The 22,039-nt window shown below is 44.8% G+C and overlaps 1 protein-coding gene and 3 non-coding genes across 4 annotated transcripts; 2 read left to right on the forward strand and 2 right to left on the reverse strand.

Annotated features, from left to right (window-relative positions):
• Positions 1 to 133: 133 nt before the first annotated feature.
• LOC137335558 (zona pellucida sperm-binding protein 4-like) lies at positions 134 to 2,757 on the forward strand (the record flags this gene model as incomplete). The annotated part of the gene is made up of 6 exons (XM_068000874.1): positions 134 to 234; positions 308 to 441; positions 520 to 709; positions 917 to 1,064; positions 2,078 to 2,191; positions 2,266 to 2,757. Coding segments are annotated over 5 exons (615 nt in total), but the record flags the coding sequence as incomplete, so codon positions are not given.
• Positions 2,758 to 10,258: 7,501 nt separating this feature from the next.
• trnan-guu (transfer RNA asparagine (anticodon GUU)) lies at positions 10,259 to 10,332 on the reverse strand. The gene has a single exon. It is a non-coding gene; the product is annotated as a tRNA-Asn (tRNA).
• Positions 10,333 to 16,454: 6,122 nt separating this feature from the next.
• On the forward strand, positions 16,455 to 16,536 carry trnas-uga (transfer RNA serine (anticodon UGA)). The gene has a single exon. It is a non-coding gene; the product is annotated as a tRNA-Ser (tRNA).
• A 4,217-nt stretch (positions 16,537 to 20,753) lies between these two features.
• On the reverse strand, positions 20,754 to 20,827 carry trnai-aau (transfer RNA isoleucine (anticodon AAU)). Its single transcript has one exon. It is a non-coding gene; the product is annotated as a tRNA-Ile (tRNA).
• Positions 20,828 to 22,039: the final 1,212 nt, after the last annotated feature.

The raw sequence follows: 22,039 nt of genomic DNA on the forward strand, positions 1-22,039 counted from the left end.
GACCGTGGCCTCTGCAGACACTGTGCTCTTTCAGTTCGCAGTCACTGAATGTGGCGCTACTCAGCGGGTAGGTATTGCGGGCTGGGAGTCCCATCAATGGCTCAGTTCGGGACTGATGGTCTTCTGTCTCTTGCAGCTGGACGGGGTGAACATCCTGTATGAAACGGATGTGTTGGGTGAGTTTGAGATCTTGGATGGCGCTTTGGGATCGGTGACTCGGGACAGCCCGTTCAGGTGAGAATAGGAGTACATTCAGCGGGTGGAGACTGAGGAGCTGAATTCTCCAGCCATGTCCGTTCTCTTGCAGGCTCCATGTCCAGTGCAGTTACAAGGGAAGCCAGGAGTCTGATCTGCAGGTGAAGCCCAGAGTTTACACCCTTTCTCCACCACTGCCTGCCACTGAGGCCGGGATCCTGCTTCTGGAGCTGAGAATAGCGAGAGGTAACGAGTGCTTGCTGATAGTAGTGTCCAACTTCAGGCTCTCTCCATAGTGCCCGCCCTTCATCTTTCTCTTTCCAGATGGTGGCTACAGGAGCTGGTATGTGGCCAGTGACTACCCTATCCTGAGTGTGCTCCGGGACCCCGTGTTTGTGGAGGTTCGTGTCCTGAACCGGAACGATCCGTCCCTTGTGCTGGTGCTCAATGACTGCTGGGCGACCCCCACCCCAGAGCCGTATTCGGGGATCCGATGGGACCTCCTGGTGGAGAGGTGAGGGAGCGAGTGAGGGAGCTTGGGGCAGTGTGGGGATTGGGGAGGGGGCGACATGGGCGGGGATTAATACAGAAATCATTACTTCAGTCCGGGTTAGTGATTGGGGAAATAGTCCTTCGAAGTTGATATTTTGTTCCAGACGCTGGTATAATTGGTTTCATGTAAACCTATAATCGTGTGACTCCCCCTCTGTCTCTGTTCCAGGTGCCCCTTTGCTGGTGATAACTACAAAACCCGCCTCCTTCCGGTAAACGCTGATTCCCATTTGCGGTTCCCAACTCACCATAATCGTTTTGTAGTCAGCACGTTCGCTTTCTGGGACCGAGTTTCGGGCCGGGCTCTGTCCGGGGAGGTGAGTTTCCTTCAGTGCTTCTTTCCCGGTCACTTGGTATCACTTGTTCCCTGGGTGTTAAGTGAGCAGGCCCCTGTTGGTCGGTTGACTGTAGAAGCATTAATCTCCGGACTGGGAGCTGTGGGATTGACCATACTGCACTGTCGCTTTGCAGGTTTATTTCCACTGCAGTGCTGAGGTTTGCTACCCTTCCACTCGAGAGAACTGCACGGCTCCCTGCAGCCCCAGTAAGTACCTGTAATCTAACTAGAAACTAAACCCTGATGGGGAGGGGTGGGTGTGGGACATCTGAACACGGGGCTCCCTCAGCAAGAGGCCGAACTCTGGGCACAGGAGGAGTGTCCTGAATCTGGCGGTTCTGGGAACTTTCCCAGTTGCATTCGGTGCAGGTTTCCATTTAGAATGGCAATCTAGGGCAGCGGGTCTGAGCACATCTGGCACCAGGTCAGTAATTGTGAAGGACGCTCTGATCCTTGAAATGGGATGAATGAAGTATTTCTGGTTCCTTGCTCATTGCCCGGATGCTGAGCTGCCCTACTTGCCGACCGCTGAAGAGCAGAATCCTCCAATTGTTCGCACGGGTGTGTTCCGTATCCGGTTCGGAGTAGTCCACCCTTGGCATTGGAGAACATTTAACCAGCATCTAATTGTCCTCTTTCTGACACCGGGAATTCAGGGTGCAACTGAAAGGATGTCCCGGGGCCGGACAACTGGCCAATTTGAAGGTCTCATAAAACTGCGGGTCAAAGTAATGCATCAAACAGTGTCTCCTTCACAGGAGACCAGACTGGCCATTGTTGCAGCAGCAATTGCAAACTCTACTCAGTTGGTGCGTCCTTCTGAGAATCGGTTTGGTGAGAACCAGTTGCAATTATAGTCGGAACTCCAAACTCTGTCCGGTACCCAGGGACCTGATGTTTTTTGCATGAGGCCATCTGATTCAGGATTTGCAGACACCTGAAGATTTAATTATTCACCATCAACTCTTGTCTCTTGTTCTCCTTCGCCCCCAGAGAGGCGAAGAAGCGCCGATAACCGGTCTGGGGCCTTGGTGACCGCTGATGGACCCATCCTTTTCCTGGAAGGTGAGGAGAGATTGGCTGCTCGGATCCACCAGGATGAGAAAGGTAAACAGGGAGCTTCCACCTGTCTCTCGTGATGGAGTAACTGGTGCCCATCTAACCCTGGCTTCTCCCCACAGATACTGCTGTTGGTTCCACCTCCCTTGTTCCTGGATTAGCGGTTGGGGTAGCGCTGCTCTCCGTGGCCCTGTTGGTCGGGACTGCTGCTATGTGGAAAATGGAGCAGGGCCGCAGGGTGGGCTCCGAATGCAGCTCTATGGAACTGTCGATGTTTGTTGGATAATAAACTCCTGTTATAGACGATTGCTGGTCTCGTTATCTTTCAAATGCTCGCTGGATTGAACTGTTTGCAGTGAGTTAATTTGGTACCTGGTTTGAGAATTGTTTTTGCAGCATCCCACGGCTGCAGCAAACAATTCCAGCCCCCAACGATTCGCATTGAGATCCAGGGCAAAGCTGTGGTGGGTTTGTAGCAAAATAGTGTCGGTCAGGAATGACTGGTTCACTTGCCTCTAACACTGGTCCTGGGCACATGTCTCCGGAATTGGCTCTTCCCTGACTGCATCGATTGACCAATTTGCCAAGCCTGGCGAGTGTTGGGCTCTCCTCGCATGACCACTGGCTGCTGGTCTCTCCAGCTATCGGAACAGGAGAATAGACCAGATGAATGTGTGGCTGCAGGGATGGTGTCGGAGGGAGGGATTTAAATTCATGGGACATTGGGACCGTTCTGCAGAAGGTGGGACCTGTACAAGTGGGACGGGTTACACCGGAGCCGGACCAGGACTGATGTCCTCGCAGGGGATTTTGCTCGTGCTGTTGGGGAAGGTTTAAACTGGAATGGCAGGGGGATGGGAACCTGAGCAGGGAGACAGGAGGGAAAAAACAAGGATAGAAACAAGACAAAGCGAGGAAGCAATAGTGGCAGGCGTAGAAAACAAGAGCAAAAAACAAATAGGGCCATAGTACAAAAAAAATACTAGATAACTAGCAATCTTCAAGACCAGTCTGAAGGCATTGTCTTAATGTGTGGAGCATTTGCAATAAGGTCGATGAATTAACAGCACAGAGATTAATGGGTATGAAAAAGTTACGATTATGGAGACATGGCTGCAGGGTGACCAAGGATAGGAACTGAACATCCAGGCGTAGTCAATATTTAGGAAGGACAGGCAAAAAGGGAAATGATGTGAGGTAGCGTTGTTAGTAAAGGAGGAAATCAACGCAATAGTGAGGAAGGATATTGGCTCAGAAAATCACGATGTGGAATCTGTATGGGTGGAGCTAAAATACCAAGGGGCAGAAAACGGTGGGGGTTGTCTATTGCCCCCCAAACAGTAGTGATGTAGGAGACGGCATTAAACAGGAAATAGGAGACGCATGCAAGTAGGGTACAACTGTAATCACGCTGACTTAATTTAACATGTAGTTTGGTCAAACCAAATTAGCAATAATACTGTGGGGAAGGAATTCCTGGAGTGCACATGATTGATTTCGAGACCAATACTTTGAGGAACCGACTAGAGAACAGGCGATCCTAGATTGGGTATTGTGCGATGAGAAAGGATTGATTAACAATCTTTTGCGGGCTCCCTTAGAGAAGAGCGACCATAACATGATAGAATTCCTTATTTCAGATGGAGACTGAAGTAGTTGAATCCGAAACTGGGGTCCTGAATCTAAATGAAGGAAATTATGAAAGTGTGAGTTGGCTAGGATGGATTGGGGAACTTCACAAAGGGATGACGGTGGATAGGCAATGGCTAATATTTAAAGAACATGTGCAGGAATTACAACAATTATTGATTCCTGTCTGGCACAAAAATAAAAAAGAAATTAGGGATAGTATTTATCCAAAGAGGAGACATATAAAATTGCTAGAAAAAGCAACAAGCCTGAGGATTGGAAGCAGTTTAAAATTCAGCAAAGGAGGACAGAGATTGACTAAGAGGGAAAAATTAGAGTATGAGAGTAAACAAGCAGGAACATAAAAACTGACTGTAAAAATTTCTCTAAATGTCAAGAGAAAAAGATTAGTGAAGACAATTAAAAACATACTTTGGTTCTGTTCTCAAAGTAGGACACAAACAACCTTCCAGAAATGTGAGGAACCAAGTTTCTACTGAAGGAAACCAGTATTACTTTTAAAGAAAAAATGCTTGGGAAATTAATGGAGTTAAAGGCTGACAAATGCCCAGGGCCTGATAATCTACACCCCAGAGTACCAAACGAAGTGGCCCTGGAAAGAGTGCATGCATTGGTGATCATCTTCCAAAATTCTATACTCTGGAACAGTTCCTACAGATTGGAGGGTTGCAAATGTAACTGCACTTTTTTTTTCAAAAAAAAGGAGGGGGAGAAAAAACAGGGAATTAAAGACCAGTTCGCCTAACATCAGTAGTGGGGAAAATGCTCGAGTCTATTTTAAAAGATGTGATAACAGAACAATTAGAAGGCATTAATGGGATTTGATAAAGTCAGCATAGGTTTATGAAAGGGAAATCATGCTTAACAAATCTACTGGAGTTTTTTGAGGAGGTAACTAGTAGAATAGATAGGTGAGAACCAGTGGATGTGGTATACATGGATTTTCAGAAGGCCTTTGATATGGTGCAACAGAAGAGGACCGTGTGCAAAAGTAAAGCACATGGGATTCGGGGAATAGACTGGCCTGGATTGAGAATTGGTTGACAGACTGGAAAGAGTGAGAATAAACTGGTCTTTTCCCGGGTGGCAGGCAGTGACGAGTGGGGCACGGCAGGGGTCAGTGCTTGGGCCCTAGCTATTCACAATATATGTCAATGATTTGGATGAGGGAACGGAACGGAATGTAACATTTCCAAGTTTGCAGACGACGCAAAGCTGGGGTGGAATGCGAGCTGTGAGGAGGATGCAAAGAGGGTCCAATGTGATTTCGACAAGTTGGGTGAGTGGGCAAGAACATGGCAGATGCAGTATAACGTGGATAAATGTGAGGTTATCTACGTTTTTTTGTCAAAACAGAAAGGCAGTTTATTATCTGAATGGTGATAGATTGGGAAAATGGGGAGGTGCAACGAGACCTGGGTGTCCTTGTACACCAGTCGCTGAAAGCGAGCATTCAGATGCAGCAAGCAGTTAGGAAGGCGAATGGTATGTTGGCGTTCAGTGCAAGAGGATTTGAGTACAGGAGCAGGGAATGTCTTACTGCAGTTGTACGGGGCCTTGGTGAGACCCCATCTGGAGTATTGTGTGCAGTTTTGGTCTCCTTATCTGAGGAAAGATGTCATTGCCATGGAGGGAGTGCAACGAAGGTTTTGCAGACTTGTTCCGAGGATGGCAGGACTGACGTATGAGGAGAGATTGGGTCGACCAGGACTATATTCGCTCGAGTTTAGAAGAATGAGGGGTGATCTCATCGAAACATATAAAATTCTAATAGGATGAGACAGACTAGATGCAGGGAGGATGTTCTCGGTAGCTGGGGAGTCCAGAACCAGGGGTCACAGTCTCAGGATACGGTGTATGTCATTTAGAACCGAGATGAGGAGAAATTTATTCACTCAGTGGGTGGTGAACCTGTGGAATTCACTACCACAGAAGGCAGTGGAGGCCAAGTCATTAGACTTATTCAATAAGCAGATAGATATATTTCTTAATGCTCAAGGGATATGGGGAAAAAGCGGGAACAGGGTACAGAACTGGACGATGAGCCATGATCATTTTGAATGGCAGAGCAGAATGATCGACTCTTGCTTTTATTTTCTATGAAATTGACAAAGATAAAACAGTCTGAACCCCCAACAGAATGTGTAGCACAGATATTAATGAGGAAGTGAGAAGCGTGCCCGTGAATTGGCTCCGTGGCTTAATTGCTTAAAGAACTCCGGTCACAGATTCAACTCCTTGTGGTGCTTTTGTGGAATTTATGATGTTTAGTGAATTTGACCAGCAAAAGCATCGTGCGGTGTTTGTACTTTGTTCGGGGTCCAATACGGAACTGCTCAGAATATCTCTTCAAAATGCCCTTTTATTTTGCAGACAGACCCCTCAGAGAATGTGAGCGTCACACATTAATGTAAGGACACGTTCTTGTTTCTGGGCTCGTTGAGTTCGGGGTATAATTCTCGATTCGAGGTCCATATCCCGTAGAATCCCCAATTTAGCCCTTGACTTTTTCTTTAGTGGCGGTTCAGACTTTTGCAAAGAGGGAAAAGAAATCCCCAAATCACTCCACCTCAATCTCAAACGCTTTCAGAAGAAGTTCATTTCAAACAATCAGGAACTTAAAGGCACCTCAATGACTTCCACTTTCATTGAACGAGCTTTGCTTGCAATTGCATTCGACCTTGAAACCGCTCTGGGCTTTCATCTCACTGAAGCAGAGTCTGGCCGCTTTGTATCTGTGAGCATGTCACTGACGAGATTCGCTTTAACATTGGTCTCCATCAATTTTTAAAATTTCACCAAGCCTCAAGGAAAAGAAACAGAGAATCGAACTGTCCCTGTAAGTGATGAATTGAAGGGATTGGTGCTCCAAGCAGATCTGAAAAGTGCGCAGTGCAGGCGCTCAGGCATTCCAAATCCACCCTCTCGCCACTCGGCGATCTCATTAACTGAGCTTTACACTGGTCTTGTGTCACCGCGCTGAAATCGAACACGTTTCTCTGAACTTCACAGTTGCTGTTTCCGGAGTGAAGACCAGCTCGTTGGTTGAAGCTTGCAGGAGTAAAAATCCTGTCATTTTGGAGAAGTAAACTGACAGTGGACAACTGTTATATTGGTGGCTGCAATCTCATAGTTTCGCTCAGTGAATTGCTGGTTTAGCAGGTGACCTCTTTGTATGTTTCGGTGGTGCTCTCATTTAGCGAGAAAGTTTGATGGTTCGAACCCTTATTTATTTTTTCTCTAAGGATTCATCGCCTCAAAGTTCCAGGGTTTCAATCTGTGTTTGGTTTGCAAGAAAATGTATCGTGATCATAGCCGGCTGAGCAGTGCTGATATTCCACCATTTACCCTGCGGTCGGAAATCAGGCACATCAATCATATAAAGGAATGGAACATTGGCTTCACGGATATCACAACTGATAACCCATTTCTTTTCAGCGGGTTTACTTTAAATCAGTTAACGCCTGCTTTAAATGGTAGACTCAGGACTGTCAAACAAACATAGAATAATTACCACAGTCATTATTAGACTGGACGCCGCACGGTGACTTTGCTGTCAGTGAAGAGCGACGGGAAAGACCAAAGTGCCGTTTGCCCCTCTCACTGTGGCCGTGAAGGACTGTGTCCAGGCTGAAGTTCTGTTCCCACCGGACGATCCTCCCCGCAGATTGTGCTTTCTGAGCTCCAGTCAGGTGATGCTAAACACTCAGGTGGGAAAGACCAAAATCTACAACAAGGTGTTTAAAACATAGCTGATTTATTTAACATATCCAGAATCTTAAACTCCAGCCCAGTTATAGCGGTTATTAACATCAGCAGAAACAAACCCCAAATGTCAGAATGAATATGGTTCAGTCCTGGATGGGATTAAAAGCAGAATCCAACCCCTGCAGTCACTTGTGAACTCGCTGGTGTCTCAGCACGTGTGATGACTGAACGAATCCCTTCACACACATAGAATCATAGAAAGTTACAGAACAGAAGGAAGCCATTCGGCCTATCGTGTCTATGACGGCCGAAAAAGAGCTATCCAACTTAATCGCACTTTCCAACACTTGGTCATAGCCCTGTAGGTTACGGCACTTCAAATGCACATCTAAGTACTTTCTAAATGAGTTGAGGTTTTCTGCTTCGACCACCCTTTCAGACAGTGAGTTCCAGACCCCTAACATCCTGTCCGCTTCTGTGTATCCTGTTACTTTTTCACTGCTGTCCGGAAGTCTATGAACAACTCCCACCAAAGTCTTGCATTCTATTCTGTTACTCATTTCCACGCAAAGCCTTTCTACTGCATGCTCACCTTTACTGATATCTCTTCTTTCTCATGCAGTAATAGTATCCCTCCTCAATATCGCTACTCCACCGCCTTTTCCAATGTCCCTATCCTTTCTAAACGTCTTATAACTTGAAATATTTATCTCCCAGTCATGCCCAGTTTGTAGCCAGGTCTCAGTGATGAGCACTAAGTCATGCACTATAAGCTCAATTTACGCTTCTAATTCCCTTGTTTTATTTCTTATGCTACGGACATTAGTGTATAGAACATTTAATTGGGCATTAGAACTTGTCCTACCCTTATGCCCTGATGTTGTGTTTAACATACTTGGTAAATAAGGTTGGTGAGCTGCAGACACAAGTGGTAACATGGGATTATGTTATAGTGTCAATAATGGAGACCTGGCTCAAATAAGCGGAGGAGTGGCCACTTACATATTCCTGGCTACAACGTATTCAGGAAAGGCAGGGAATAAAAGTTGGGGGGTGGGCCAGGCACGATTGATCAAAAATACTGTTACAGCGGTAGAAAGGGTCGCCATGCTTAAGGGTTCAAAGGCAGAATCTATTTGTTTAGAATTAAGGAACAATTGAGGAGCTATTACGCTGCTGGATGCAAACTAGAGGGGGCCAACTGGTGGGAAGGAGATGGAGGAGCAAATTGGCAGCAAATTGCAGAAAGATGCAATAATTTTAGAGCATTGATAAAAGGGAACTTCATTTATCCGAATATAGACTGGAAAAGAGCAGTGCAAAAGTCAAAGAGGGCGAGCAATTCCTGAAATGTGTCCAAGAGAACTTTCTTAATCTGCATGTTTTCAGCCCAACGAGAAAGGAAGCAGTGCTGGATTTATTTAGGGGAAAGAAGTGGGGCAAGTGGAGCATGATTCAGTGGGGGAGCATTTGCAGCAGGTTTAGTATAGTTATGGAAAATGCAAGGAAATATCAAGCATGAAAATACTGAACTGGGAAGAGCGAATTTCAGCGAGTTGAAAAGTGATCGGGTCCAGGTGGATTGGAATCAAAGATTGGCAGGTAAAACATTAAATGAGCAATGGGAGGCTTTGAGTGAGGAGATAGTTCGGGTACAGACTGGACACATTCTTACTAGGGGAAAGGTTGGGCATGCAAAACTAGAGCTCCCTGGATGACAACAGAATATTTGAGACAGCATTTTGTACATTCTGAATACCAATGTCCGGACAGGTGTGCCCGCGGTTATCAACCACAACCTCGTCACTTCCACGCTGAAACAAAAAGGGGCCACATTTTGCTTCAGTGAGATGAAATCCGAGAGCGGTTTCAAGGTCAATTGCAATTGCAAGCAGAATGCATTCAGAGGACGCGAGATTATTGAGATACCGACAAACACCCTGCCAGTTTGAACAGCAGGTCAAGATCAAAAGTCGGGGTGGAAAAAAATGAGGGTTTGTCCGGGATTTGAACCCGGGATCTCTCACATATTTCAAACAACAAACCCGAAGCGAGAATCATACCCCTGGACCAACGAGCCCGCTGAGCAAAAAAAACAAGCAGTAGTTTCTGAGTATCAGCGGCCACTTTCCCCAAATCTCCTTCAAAGTTCCGTTAATAAAAATGTGTCCGTACATTAGTGAAGAAACATGAAGCCAATTTCTTCACTGTTGGGTTTTGTTTAGGGTTCCTGACTCTGATAAAGATGATTGGGGACAGTTGATGAGTTAATGGTTGTAAGGGCGCAGATACTCCGGTGCAACGGTGCAGATACTCCAGTGTGAGGGTGCAGATACTCTGCTGCAAAGGTGCAGATGCTCCGATTTAAGGGTGCAGATACTCGGATGTGAGGATTTGTTGCCGCGACTGAAATGCGGCTTCGAACTGTGGTTATTATCCAAGGCAGCGCTGCAGGATCCTTTCATGATCTCTCACAAATCAACTGAAACCGTTCGGAATGTGAATACAATTTTGCGTTTCCAAAATAAAAGGGAGTGACATTCATTGTGGAAACAGTCTGGTGTCGGTCACTGCAGAAATATCGATGTCAGACCTTGTCTATCAAGAAGAATTCAGATTTCGGCGAAGCCAATCACAGGTGAAATGATGGAAGATCGGCCGTGCTCAGCTGGCCATCGAAAGCGGGCATTTGTTTTGCAGCCAAAACAAACATCAGAACCAGGAAATGCGAGACCATGAAGATCAAAGTTTCCCGACCGTCTCTGGGTGGGCTCGAACCACCAACCTTTCGGTTAACAGCCGAACGCGCTAACCGATTGCGCCACAGAGACAGCACACATTTGCTGTTGGAACTACTGATTCAACGAACTAAAAATTCAGGTTGCAGCGATCAAAATAAATTCTCTCTGCTATCAGTTTACTTTTTCAAAATAAAGTGTGTGAAGTTTGCACGACCGAAAATCTGTGCTCTATTATTCCTGAACATTAAACTCACCTTGCCATTGAACACCTGTGTGTTGGAAGACTCCGTCCCCTCGTGGTCGAGAGGATTGATTTCTCGAGCTGTGATTCGCCATTCTCTATTCCAGTAATATTCAGGTTTGCTGAAAATGAGATGAGATGAAATGAGCAGGTCCGACGAGCAGGTCTGTGACACCGAGTCTGTGACACGACTCGGTGTTTACAAAGATGTCTCTTGCACTTACAGTGAATCGGACGGCAGTTTTCACTCTTAAAGCAGTAACCATGATGTTCAGAAAAACTGTGGCCGAGACATACTCGATTTCAGCGCGGTGACACTGGGTCACAGTAAAGTTCAGTTCATGCGATTGCCGAGTGGCGAGAAGGTGGATTTGGAACTCCTGTGCGGCTGCACTGCGAGTTGTCCAGATCTGCTTGGAGCGATATTCACTTCAATTCATCACTGACAGGGACAATTTGATTCCAAGATTCTTTTTCTCTGCTGCTTGGTGAGATTTCAAAAGTTGGAAACGACCCATACCGACCCCAAACTCGTCACTTGCACTCTGACAGATGCAACGCGGTCACACTCTTCACTTCAGTGAGATGAAAGCCGGGAGCGATTTCAGGGTCCAATGCAATGGCGAACAAAACTCATTCCAAGAAAGTGCAGGTCATTGAGGTGCCTTTAAATTCCGAACTGTTTGCACTGAACTTCTTCCCAAAGCGTTTAAGATTCACCTGGAGCGATTTGGGGACTTCTTTTCCATCTTTGCAAAAGTTTCAACCGCAGGTCAAAATCAAAAGTCGAGGGCGGAATGAGACGCCTTCCTGAAATTTGAGAACCAGGGAAGCAGACTTTGGAGCAAGGTTCTGTTTATTGAGAAAAAGCAGATACAATATTCATCCCGGAAGGATCCAGAATCCGATCAGCTCGAAAAGTAACGGTTACCCCGTGATTTGAACACGCAGCCTTCTGGTGACGCAATAAGTCATGAAGATTGAAGCAGGAAGTTGAAAAGTGGGAATTGATAGATTCAGTGAGTGGGCAAAACTGCGGCAAATATAGTTCAATGGGGGGTGAGCGAGATCATCCAATTTAAATCTAAGAAAGATAAATCAGAATGTTTTCTAAATGGTGAGAAACTAGGAACTGTGGAGGAGCAGAGAGATTTCGGGGTCCAAGTACATAAAGCGCTACCAACTAGCGTACAGTACAGAAATTAATTAAAATATCTAATGGACAGTCAGTACGGCCGGTTAACTGTTGATTAGAGTGTATTGTAACGCCTTAATCACGGATTCGATTCTTATAATTTATTTCGGCTTTTTATAACTTTTAAAATCGAAGCTATACAAAAAAAATATAAAGACAGATTCGAGGGGACAGTTTTTTGAATAACATCCATTGTCACTTTGCCCCTGGACCGGAGAAACACGTCTTTCTTTTTATTCAGGTTTTTTTGGCAACTGACCCTGTGACGCAATGGCGAGTGTGTTGGACTTCTACTTGTTTTGTTTGATAAGCCATTCAAAGGTTGTGGATTCGAGTTGCAACGGCGTTGGATTTTAGTTCGGGAGCTGGGAAGTGAAATTTTGCAGCAAAACCGCAACAGGATCATTAATGTCCGTCAAGGATGTGAAACTGTCCCCGACACTTCATCTTACACAAGTGGCTCCAGTCACACCCGAATTCATGATTCTGAAACCATTCTGAGCTGGATTGGCGAAACACTCTCAAGAAGGAGACTCAACACCTGCTCAGACCGAAAGTCAATCTGCTGGACTTCCGGCTCTGTCAGTCTGCATGTTCCTTCAGACAGGTTTCTAACTGGACACATGCATCCTGCTGCCGTGGCAGCATTGGTGCTTGAGGGGTAGAATTGTTGTTTGCAGTAATTCTATTCCTGTAAAACTAATTCCTGAAGTGTAGGATGGAAAGTATCCTGGCTGAGCGGCCTCTGGCGCTGGTTTAAAGCTCCAGTTGAATCCCACAGTGTGGAGATGGATCAAAATCATTGTTTGTGTCTACAAAACCGCAGCCTCCCTCCTGTAAACAAGTAATACTCAACATCTCTTCTGATATTTCAACAGCGTGGTCCAGAGGAACCACATGGCAATTCAGATAAGTAGATGCATTTTCGAAAACATCAATTCTACCTTCAACTCCGGTCGAAATGTTCACAAACAAAAGGATTGCTTGATCTCGGTGAGACTCGAATTAACAACCCCGGCATTTATCGAGGCTGGAACTCATATAAGGACCGATTGCGCCGTTAGAGCCCGGTCACTCTGATCACCTGTCCCACTCTGCTGGAAAGAATCTTAAGGTGAGAGATCCTTACCTGTGGAAACGTGTCCTGTCCCCGTGATGAAACTAATATCTGCACTTTCACTTTCAGCTTCTTTCATCCTCTGCTCCATCGCACTGCAATCGGGTTTTCTGTGAACAGGTCAAAATAAACATTGGCAGAAATTCTGTCAGTGGTAAAATTCGAATCGAGAAACTCCCCATACATTGAAACCAGCGATTTAAACCACCAGCTCACACTTCCACAAAACAAGGCATGTCTTTAAAGGTCTGTTTAATGATAATATAAATTAATTGAAGCTAATTGACCGTATTTGCCGGGTGATGGGTTGTTCCCCTTAGAGCAGAGAAGGTTCAGAGGAGATTTGATAGAAGTGTTCAAAGTCATGAAAGGTTTAAAGTTAATAAAGAGAAGGTGTTTTAATTGTCGAAATGGTCGGAAACCAGAGGTCACAAATTTGAGGTGATTGCAAAAGAACCAAAGGCGATATGAGGAAAAACTTAATTGCGCAGCGAGTAGTTCTGATCTGGAATTCGCTGCTTGAAAGGATGGTGGAAGCAGATTCAATCGTGACTTAAAAAAGGAATTTGAAGGGGAAAAATACAGAGCACCGGGAAAGGGCAGGGGAATGGGACTAATTGGATTGCTCCTCGACAAAGCCGCCACGGGCTCGATGAGCCGAACAGCCTCTTTCTGTGCTGTAACCATTCTATGATTCGATGGACAGAAGCGGTCTGAATGAATGGGCGATCGGTTGTGGGGAGCAGGGAAATTTTAACTGGTTGTCCGGTTGTGTTACTGACGGCTCCTTGTTCTCGGATTATGGTTTTCATTTTGGGCGTTTCAATGTTTGATATGTGAGAGGTCCCCAGTTCAAATCCCAGAACTCTCCTGTTTCACTATTTCCAGTGAAGATTCACTCATTTCTTTCTCACATCTTTTCAGCGTTGCAGAAAGCAGCATTGATTTAATTCTCGAGCATGTTTGAGGTCCAGAGGCCGGAATGCAGCCGGTTTGTCGACGCAACACACACGGAGAGAGTAAAATGCCTCACGGCGGTGTGCAGATTGAAACTGAAGGTGAATTTATCCCAATTCAGGCGATCTCAGAGGTGCAGAATAAAAATGCGCCTTAATTGGTCGGGAATATGAACCCTGTTCCCTCGCGTGGTAAGTGCAAATTCTACCAGTGAAACAGCAACGTTTGCATGGTATCGGGCTCTCTGTGTCCAGTTGGAAACCTGTTTGAAACAACATATAATTTCACAAATCTCCTCTGAGTACCTTGCGCATTCTGATTTACAGCCGTGCATTACTAGCACTCACTGCTTGTGATGGCCGAGTGGTTCAGCCGTTACATCTAAAACTCGACAGGGTCTTTCGGTGAATCATTGGAATCCTGCTCACGCGCCATTTTTTACAGTTTTGTTCAATGCTCAAATAAATATGAACTGGAGATAACGGGCCGCATTTCCTTCTCTCAGACAGATCCTCCACCGCGGCAGACCTTTTAATTGGGAGCCCAGTGGTCTCTTGCAAAACTTCAAGGTGCTTGAAGGAAACTTCACAATAATCCACAACTGGAATATTGTGTCCAAATCTGGGCACCGCACTTTCGGAAGGATGTGAAGGCCTTAGAGGTGGCGCAGAAAAGATTTACTGGAATGGTTCCAGGGATGAGGGACTTCAGTTACGCGTATAGACTGGAGAAGCTGGGCTTATTCTCCTGAGGGCAGGAAGGTTGAGAGGAGATTTGATAGAAGTGTTCAAAATCATGACGGGTTTAGATAAAGTAAATAAAGAGAAACTGCTCCCGTTGGCGGAATGGTCGAGAACCAGAGGACACAGATTTACGGTGGTTGACAAAAGAACCAAAGGCGATATAAGGAAAAACGTTTTAAATCAGCGAGTAGTTATAATCTGGAATGCATCGCCTGAAAGGGTGGTGGAAGCAGATTTAATCGTGACTCTCTAAAAGGAATTGGATAAGTATTTGAAGGAAAAATATTAGCGGGTCGACAGGGAAAGAACGGGGGAATGGGACGAACTGGATTGCTCTTAAAGAGAGCCGGGGCAGGCTCAATGGGCCGAATGGCCTCCTTCTGTGCAGTAACGATTCTATGAATGTATGATTCCATCTCTCTCAAGCTTCATTTCAAATTCTGCTAACTTGATAATCAAGCTTTTTTTCTATACTTAGATCTCTCTATCTCTCCCTGTCTCTGTCCCTCTCTGTTTTGCCCTGATGAACTTCTCAGGCTTCGTTGAACGGCCAAAGCTCATCGAACCTGCGACACCAGCAGAGAACGTTAAAGATCGAAAGACTGAGACGGTAGGAAAAGTAAAGGACCAACCCAGATGATGAATTCGTAGCCAATGTCCACATATTGATGTCTCTTCGTCCTCATAGTGAAAACATCAGTACTTTTAGCCCAGTATAAAAACAAATTCTTGTCTTTATAAAGCGCTTTTCACGACCTCAAGACTTCCCAAAGCGCTTTACAGCCAATGAAGTATTTTTGAAGTGTGGTCACTGTTATACTTGTGGGAGAGTGGATAATCTGCGGATGCCGAGACAGACAACAATGTAGCTTTAGAGCAATTAATTCTGCAAAGTCTCACTTGATAATACAACTCGCACATTCGAAACGAATGTGGTAAAGAGAGGCTAATATTGTTGATATGAAATAGTTAATGTACGTCTTCACATTGCCGTACATCGGAATAGAAAAAGTGATAGGATGGACAGAATGGTGGCCGATCGGCTGTGGGTGGCACAGAATTCAGCATTGGTTTCACCCCTCTGTTATCAGTGGCTCGTTGGTCTTCGGGTATGATATCTCGCTTTGGGGATTTGCCGATTGTGATGTGAGAGATCCCGGACGAGCCCTGCGGTGTTACCATTTTTAGTCCAAAATCACTAATTGGCTTCTCACGTCTTGTCAGCGGTGTAGTCGGCAGGATTGTCTTCATTCCAGTTCATGGAGGACAGAATGCAGAGGTTCTGTCGACGACAACACACATGGAGAAAGGAAAATGTCACAAGATGGTGTTCAAATTCAAGCTGAATGTGAACGGATCCGAATTCACGTGACCACATGAATGGAGAATGAAAAATGCTCCTCTATTGGGCGGTGATCGAACTCGGGCCTCCCGCGCAGAAAGCAAGAATTTAATCACTGAAATAACAAAGTCCGCACAGCAGCCGGCGGTATGCGCTCAGTTCGAAACCTGTCTAAAAGAACATACAGTCTCAAAGTTCTCCTGTCATAACCTTCTTCATTCTCTTCTGCAGCGGTGTCGGATTTGTCGCTTGCAGCTGCGATGACCCAATGATTAAGGCGTTAGACTTGCAATGTGATTTTCCAACCCAGCTTCGACGCAACACAAGTGGAGAATGGAAAATGTCTCAAATGGTGCGCAGATTTAAGCTGAGGGCGAATGTTGCACAATTCACGCGATCTTATGAATGGAGAATGAAAATAATCCGAAACGAACCGGAAATCGAACCCCGGTTTCTCACGTGATTAATGAGAATTCTATCACCGAGACAGCAAAGTCAGCACATGAACAAGCTGGAAGTTTCCAGTTGGAAACCTGTCTGAGAGAACAAAGTGTCACAGATCTCGTGTGATAACCCTCCGCATTCTGATTTATAGCTGTGCATCATCGGTGTTCGCAGCTGCGATGGCCGAGTGGTTAAGGCGTTGGACTTGAAATCCAATGGGGTTTCCCTGCACAGGTTCGAATCCTGTTCGCAGCGCTACTTTTTAATGTTTGTTCAGTGTTCAAATTAATATGAACTTGAACGAACGGACCTTGTTCGCTCCCTCAGAGAGGTGCTCCATCGCCAACGACGCTTTTAACTCGGAGCCCAATGATCTCTCGCAAAATTGCAAGACACGTGAAGGAATCTCTCCCAAGCTCCATTCTAAATTCTGCTCGTTCGCAGAAGTTGACATTGATACAACTTATTTCTATGTTTTAATCTCTCCCTATCTCTGTCTCTTGACTTTGCCTGTTTTCTCCTGATGGACTTCTCAGGCATCGTGAACAGCGAAGAATGATGGAACCTGCAACACCAGCAGAGAAGGGTAAAGATGGAAAGACTGAGACGGTAGGAAAAGAAAAGGTGCAACCCAGCTGATGAATTCGTAATTAATGTCCACACGTTTATGTTTCTTCCCCTCACAATGAAAAAATCAGCAATTTGAGTACAGTACACTTATGGTAGAGTGTATAATATGCGGATGTTGAGACCGACAATCGAACCATTGCCGTGGTGATGAAAGCGCCGAATCCTAGACACTAAACCCCAAGGAAACGCTGAAAATTCGTTGCTGCAAACAAGCAGAGCAACGCGGCCTTTCCGACTTGGCCCTTTGTAATTCAGGTCATTTTCCTGCCAGACAAACTGCTCGCACAAAATGGCATTTTCTGTTCGAAATAATATCGCGACAGAGGTGATGTTCAGGCAATGACATCACCAAGTGCAAGTAGGCATGTACATGAAATGGAAAGTGAGGTAAAATACCACCACAAGCTGCTGATGGACATGTTTCCATTTCCAAAATTCACGAACCTGAATGCAGCTCCTTGGAAAACTGCAAGGCCACGCAGGTCCATCGAGAATCGTTTGAAGCAACTGACAATTTAAAGTGACATCTCCTGCTGCTTCTGTGGGGAGTGAGAGAGAGGCACTGTCGGTATTTGCGTACAGTTTGATTTTGCACAGAACTGCACAGAGAAACAGTAAATATACCGGGGCTGTGAGATGTTCTATATTATTCATATTTAGACACAGGAATATCCGCAGTCAGAAGCTGAAAAGAAGGGAGAGATAAGAGGCCTGAGAATAAACACAGAGCTGAATGAATCATGAAAGAGCGAAAGAAAAACTAATGTCATCATTTCCACTTTCTCTCGTGCGCAATCTTGGGAGTACCCCAATGGCCTGGTGGTGAGAATTCGGTCCTCTCACCGCCGCGAGGTTCGATTCCCAGTTAGGGAATTAACTTTAAAAAGAGTTAGGAACTTATAAAATTGATTACATGAAGCTAATTAAATCCTGTTCGTCGTTGAATCCCTGTTTTGATCACCATGAATCAATCGATAACTTTCTATTTCAGACTGAAGGAGATGTTGACGTGGTTACCGAGAGACAGTCAAAACTTTAATAAGATTTTATGCTTTGAATGTGATGATTTTTTTTCATTTTATAGACTGCATCTTAAGAGTGGGATTTAAAACGCAGTGGAGTCGTTGTTAAATTTAACATTAACTGGCAATTGTCGCTGTTTATCACAGGGACGCCCGAACTGGTTCTCCGATCAAGGTGAAAGTAACGCAACGAGGAACATCAGATACAACAGGAGAGGCATTGGGCTATGACAAAAATCCCCACAGTTTTGCTTTTCCAAAATAAAGGGTGTGAAATTTATTCTCTGAACATAGGAACAGTCTGGTCTCACTCACTACAGAAATCTCCATGTCACAGCGAACCAGCTCTCCTGCTGCGAATGCGGCCTCCCTTCGGGCCTTTCGGGGGCTTGTCTGTCAAGGAGAATTGTAATTACCGTGAAGCCAATGTTCCATTCCTTTATATGATTCATGTGCCTGATTCCCGACCGCAGGGTAAATGGTGGAATATCAGCCCTGCACAGCTGGCAATGATTCCGGTACATTTTCTTGATTCCAAAACATGCGTTGAAACCCTGGAACTTTGAGACGATGAATCCTGAGGATAAATAAAATAAGGGCTCGAACAATCAAACTTTCACGCTAACGGATAACACCGCCGAGAACAGGTGAAGAGATCACCTGCTAAACCAATAATTCACTGGGCTAAACTTTGAGATTGCTGCGACCAATATAACAACTGTCTACAGTCAGTGAAAAATGAATGATTAAAGCTTGTTGGAGTGAAAATCCAACCAGCCAGTCTTCACTCTTAAACCAGCAACTATGAAGAAAAACATGCCGGAGAAATACTCGATTTCAGTGCGGCGACACTGGGCCAGAGTAAAGTTCATTCAATATGATTGCCGAGTGGCTGGAGGGTGGATTTGGAACTACTGACCGATTGCACCACGCATTTTCCAGATCTGCTTGGATCACCAATCCCTTCAGCTCATCACTTAGAGGGACAACTAGATTCTCGGTTTCTTTTTCCTGACGATTGATGAAATTTTACAAATTGGAAGCGATCAATATCAAATGTAAAGACGCCACCGACATGCTCACAGATACAAAGCGGCCACACTCTGCTTCAGTGAGATGAAAGTCAAGAGCGATTTTACGGTCGAATGCAATGACTAACACAATTCATTCAACGAAAGTTCAGGTCGTTGAGGTGCCTTTAAAGTCCTGATTGTTTTGATTGAACTTCTTCCCAAAGTGTTTGAGATTCACGTGGGACGATTTGGGGACGTTATTTTCTTTTGTGCAAAAGTTTCAACTGCAGTTCAAGATCAAAATTCCTGGGACGACAGTTGTTCACAATTTATCGGTGCTGGGACCACTGCTGTTCACAATTTATCGGTGCTGGGAACACGGTTGTTCACAATTTATCGATTCTGGCACAACTGTTGTTCACAATATATCAGTGATGGAACCAATGTTGTTAACACTTTATCAGTGGTGGGACCACTGTTTTTCACAATTTATTGGTGCTGGGACCACTTTTGTTCAAAATTTACATTCATGATTTGGACACGGGAATCGGAAGTACAATTTCAAAATTTAGGGAAGACACCTAATTGCGAGCTGTGGTTAATACAAAGAAAAATGCGAATAATAAAGGAAGACATCAGTAAATTTGCAGAATGGGCGTGCAAATGGCAAATTAATTGCAATATTTATTGCATACTCCCTTGCCTTTTTGCCCCACCCCCACTAAATGCATTACCTCACACTTCTTCAGATTGAATTGCATTTGCCACTTTTCTTTCCACCTTTCTGCTCGATGGATATTTTCCTGCAGTCGACAGCTTTCCTCCTCACTCTCAACCACAGGAACAATTTTTGTATCATCTGCAAATTTCTTCATCATGCCCCCTACATTTAAATCTAGATCAATGATCTGTACCATGAAAAGCAGGGACCTAGTACGAAGCCGCATGGAACCCCACTCGAAACAGCCTTCCAATCACAAAAGCACCCGTCGACCACAACCGCTTGCTTCCTGCCACTCAGCCAATTTTGGATTCAACTTGCCAATGTCCTTTGGATCCAATGGGCTTTTACATTTTTGACAATCTGCCCTGTAGGACTTTGTCAAAAGCCTCGTTAAAATCCATGTTGACGACATCAATCGCGATACCCTCATCGATCCTCCTTGATACCTCCTCAAATAATTCAATTCAAACGACCATCCCTGAACAAATCCACACTGACTGTCCTTGATTAATCCGTGCCTTTCTAAATGACGATTCATACTTCAGCTCGAGTTTAGGCCGACTGGCCTGTATTTACTCGATCTTTCCCTTTCTCCCTTTTTCAACAACGGTACAACGTTAGCAATCCTCAAATCCTCCTGCACGACACCTTTTGCCAGGCTGGATTGGAAAATGATGGTTTGAGCCTCCGCTATTTCCTTCCTTGCTTCTGTTAACATCCTGGGATATATTTCATCTGGGCCTGCAGATTCAGGTCGAGCGATTTGAGGACTTCTTTTTCCTCTTTGCAAACGTTTGTCCCGCAGGTCAAGATCACAAGTCTTGGTCCAAATTAGGATGTCTTCCGGCTTTGAACCTCAAATCGTGAATTATACCCCGATCCCAATGAGCCGAGAAACAAGAACGTGTCCTTAAATTAACGTGTTGCAGACACATTCTCTGAGAGGTCTGTCTGTGGAATGAAAGGGCGTTTTTGAACAGTCATTCTGTTATCCGTTTCCTCCTGAAACCTGAACAAATGCGAACACCACATTGTTATTTTGTCGCTTTATTCCATAAATTAGGTAAAATAACGAGCTGCACAAGGCACTGCTGGGAGTTGAACCCACGATCTTTTGTTTATTAGACAGATGCTTTAACCAACTAAGCCACAGCGCCAATTGATGGCATCTCCTCACTAATACCTATCAGCGACACTTCAATGTTGGGGGTTCAGGCCGTTTTGTCTCTGTCCATTTCGCTTGTCCGTTCACCTGTGCATCCCGACACTGACTGCATTTCTCGCTGAGTTTATCTTTGTGTATCCTTCAGTGCGTTGATACATGGATGATTACGTGCGATTGTATTTGTGACATTAAATAAATCAGGGCTTCAGACAATTCTCGCTCTGACATTGGAGAACTATTGAGCCGAACTTTACAGCGAAGTGTTGTTTATTGTGGTGCTGAAACTAAAAAATCGTAAGTGGAGCAAAAAGGGAAAAGGAGAAAAACTTATGATTTAAAATGAGGACAACTCTCAAGGTTTTTACGAGTATATTAAGAGAAAGAAGGGAGGCTGAGAGTAATGTGGGCTGCTAAAAGACAGATTGTAAATGAAAATCAGGAAATGGCAGAGTTGCTAAATTTTTACTTTGCATCGGTCGTCACAGAAATGGATGACGCTAACATACCAGAGACACGAGGAAAACTGTTAATAAATCAAGGGGATTCAGTTCAAGTAAAATAATGGCAATGGAGAAAATGAGGAGGCGAAAGATCGACAAATCTCCAGGAGCTGATGGTTTCCACCCCAGGGGATGAAATGGAACAGGTGAGGAAATTGTACATGCTTTAGTCATGATCGATCAAAACTCTCTTGATTTAGGAATTGTTATTTAACGAAGCGCATCTTGATTGGAGGCTTGTGTTTGAAAAAGATCTCGAAGTGATAATTGAGAACAATTTTACAACACCAAGTTATAGTCCAACAAATTTATTTTAAATTTGGAATTTCAAATAAATTTGTTGGACTATAACTTGGTGTTGTAAAATTGTTTGCAATTGTCAACCCCAGTCCATCACCGGCATCTCCACATCATAATAATTGAGAGACCGAAAATAAAGCTGTTTGGCAGGAGCGCTGATGCTGTCGGTTGTTCGCTGCTCTCGTGTTGCACAATTGTTAAGCGTGCGTTACTTATTTATAGCAGTATGGGCTCCAGAAATGACCAGGTTGTGAGTTCGAGCGTCTTCTAAAACAATCAAACCTTTTACTCCGAACATTTTGATCGGAGTTCAAGGTAGAAATGGTATCTTCCATAACGCAACTTGTTAACAACCAGTCGCTTTTACAATACGCTCTTGTAGGACAAACGAATGGAGGTCAACA

The sequence above is a fragment of the Heptranchias perlo genome, chromosome 20 (assembly GCF_035084215.1).
Source record: "Heptranchias perlo isolate sHepPer1 chromosome 20, sHepPer1.hap1, whole genome shotgun sequence".
Taxonomy (NCBI): Eukaryota; Metazoa; Chordata; class Chondrichthyes; order Hexanchiformes; family Hexanchidae; genus Heptranchias; species Heptranchias perlo.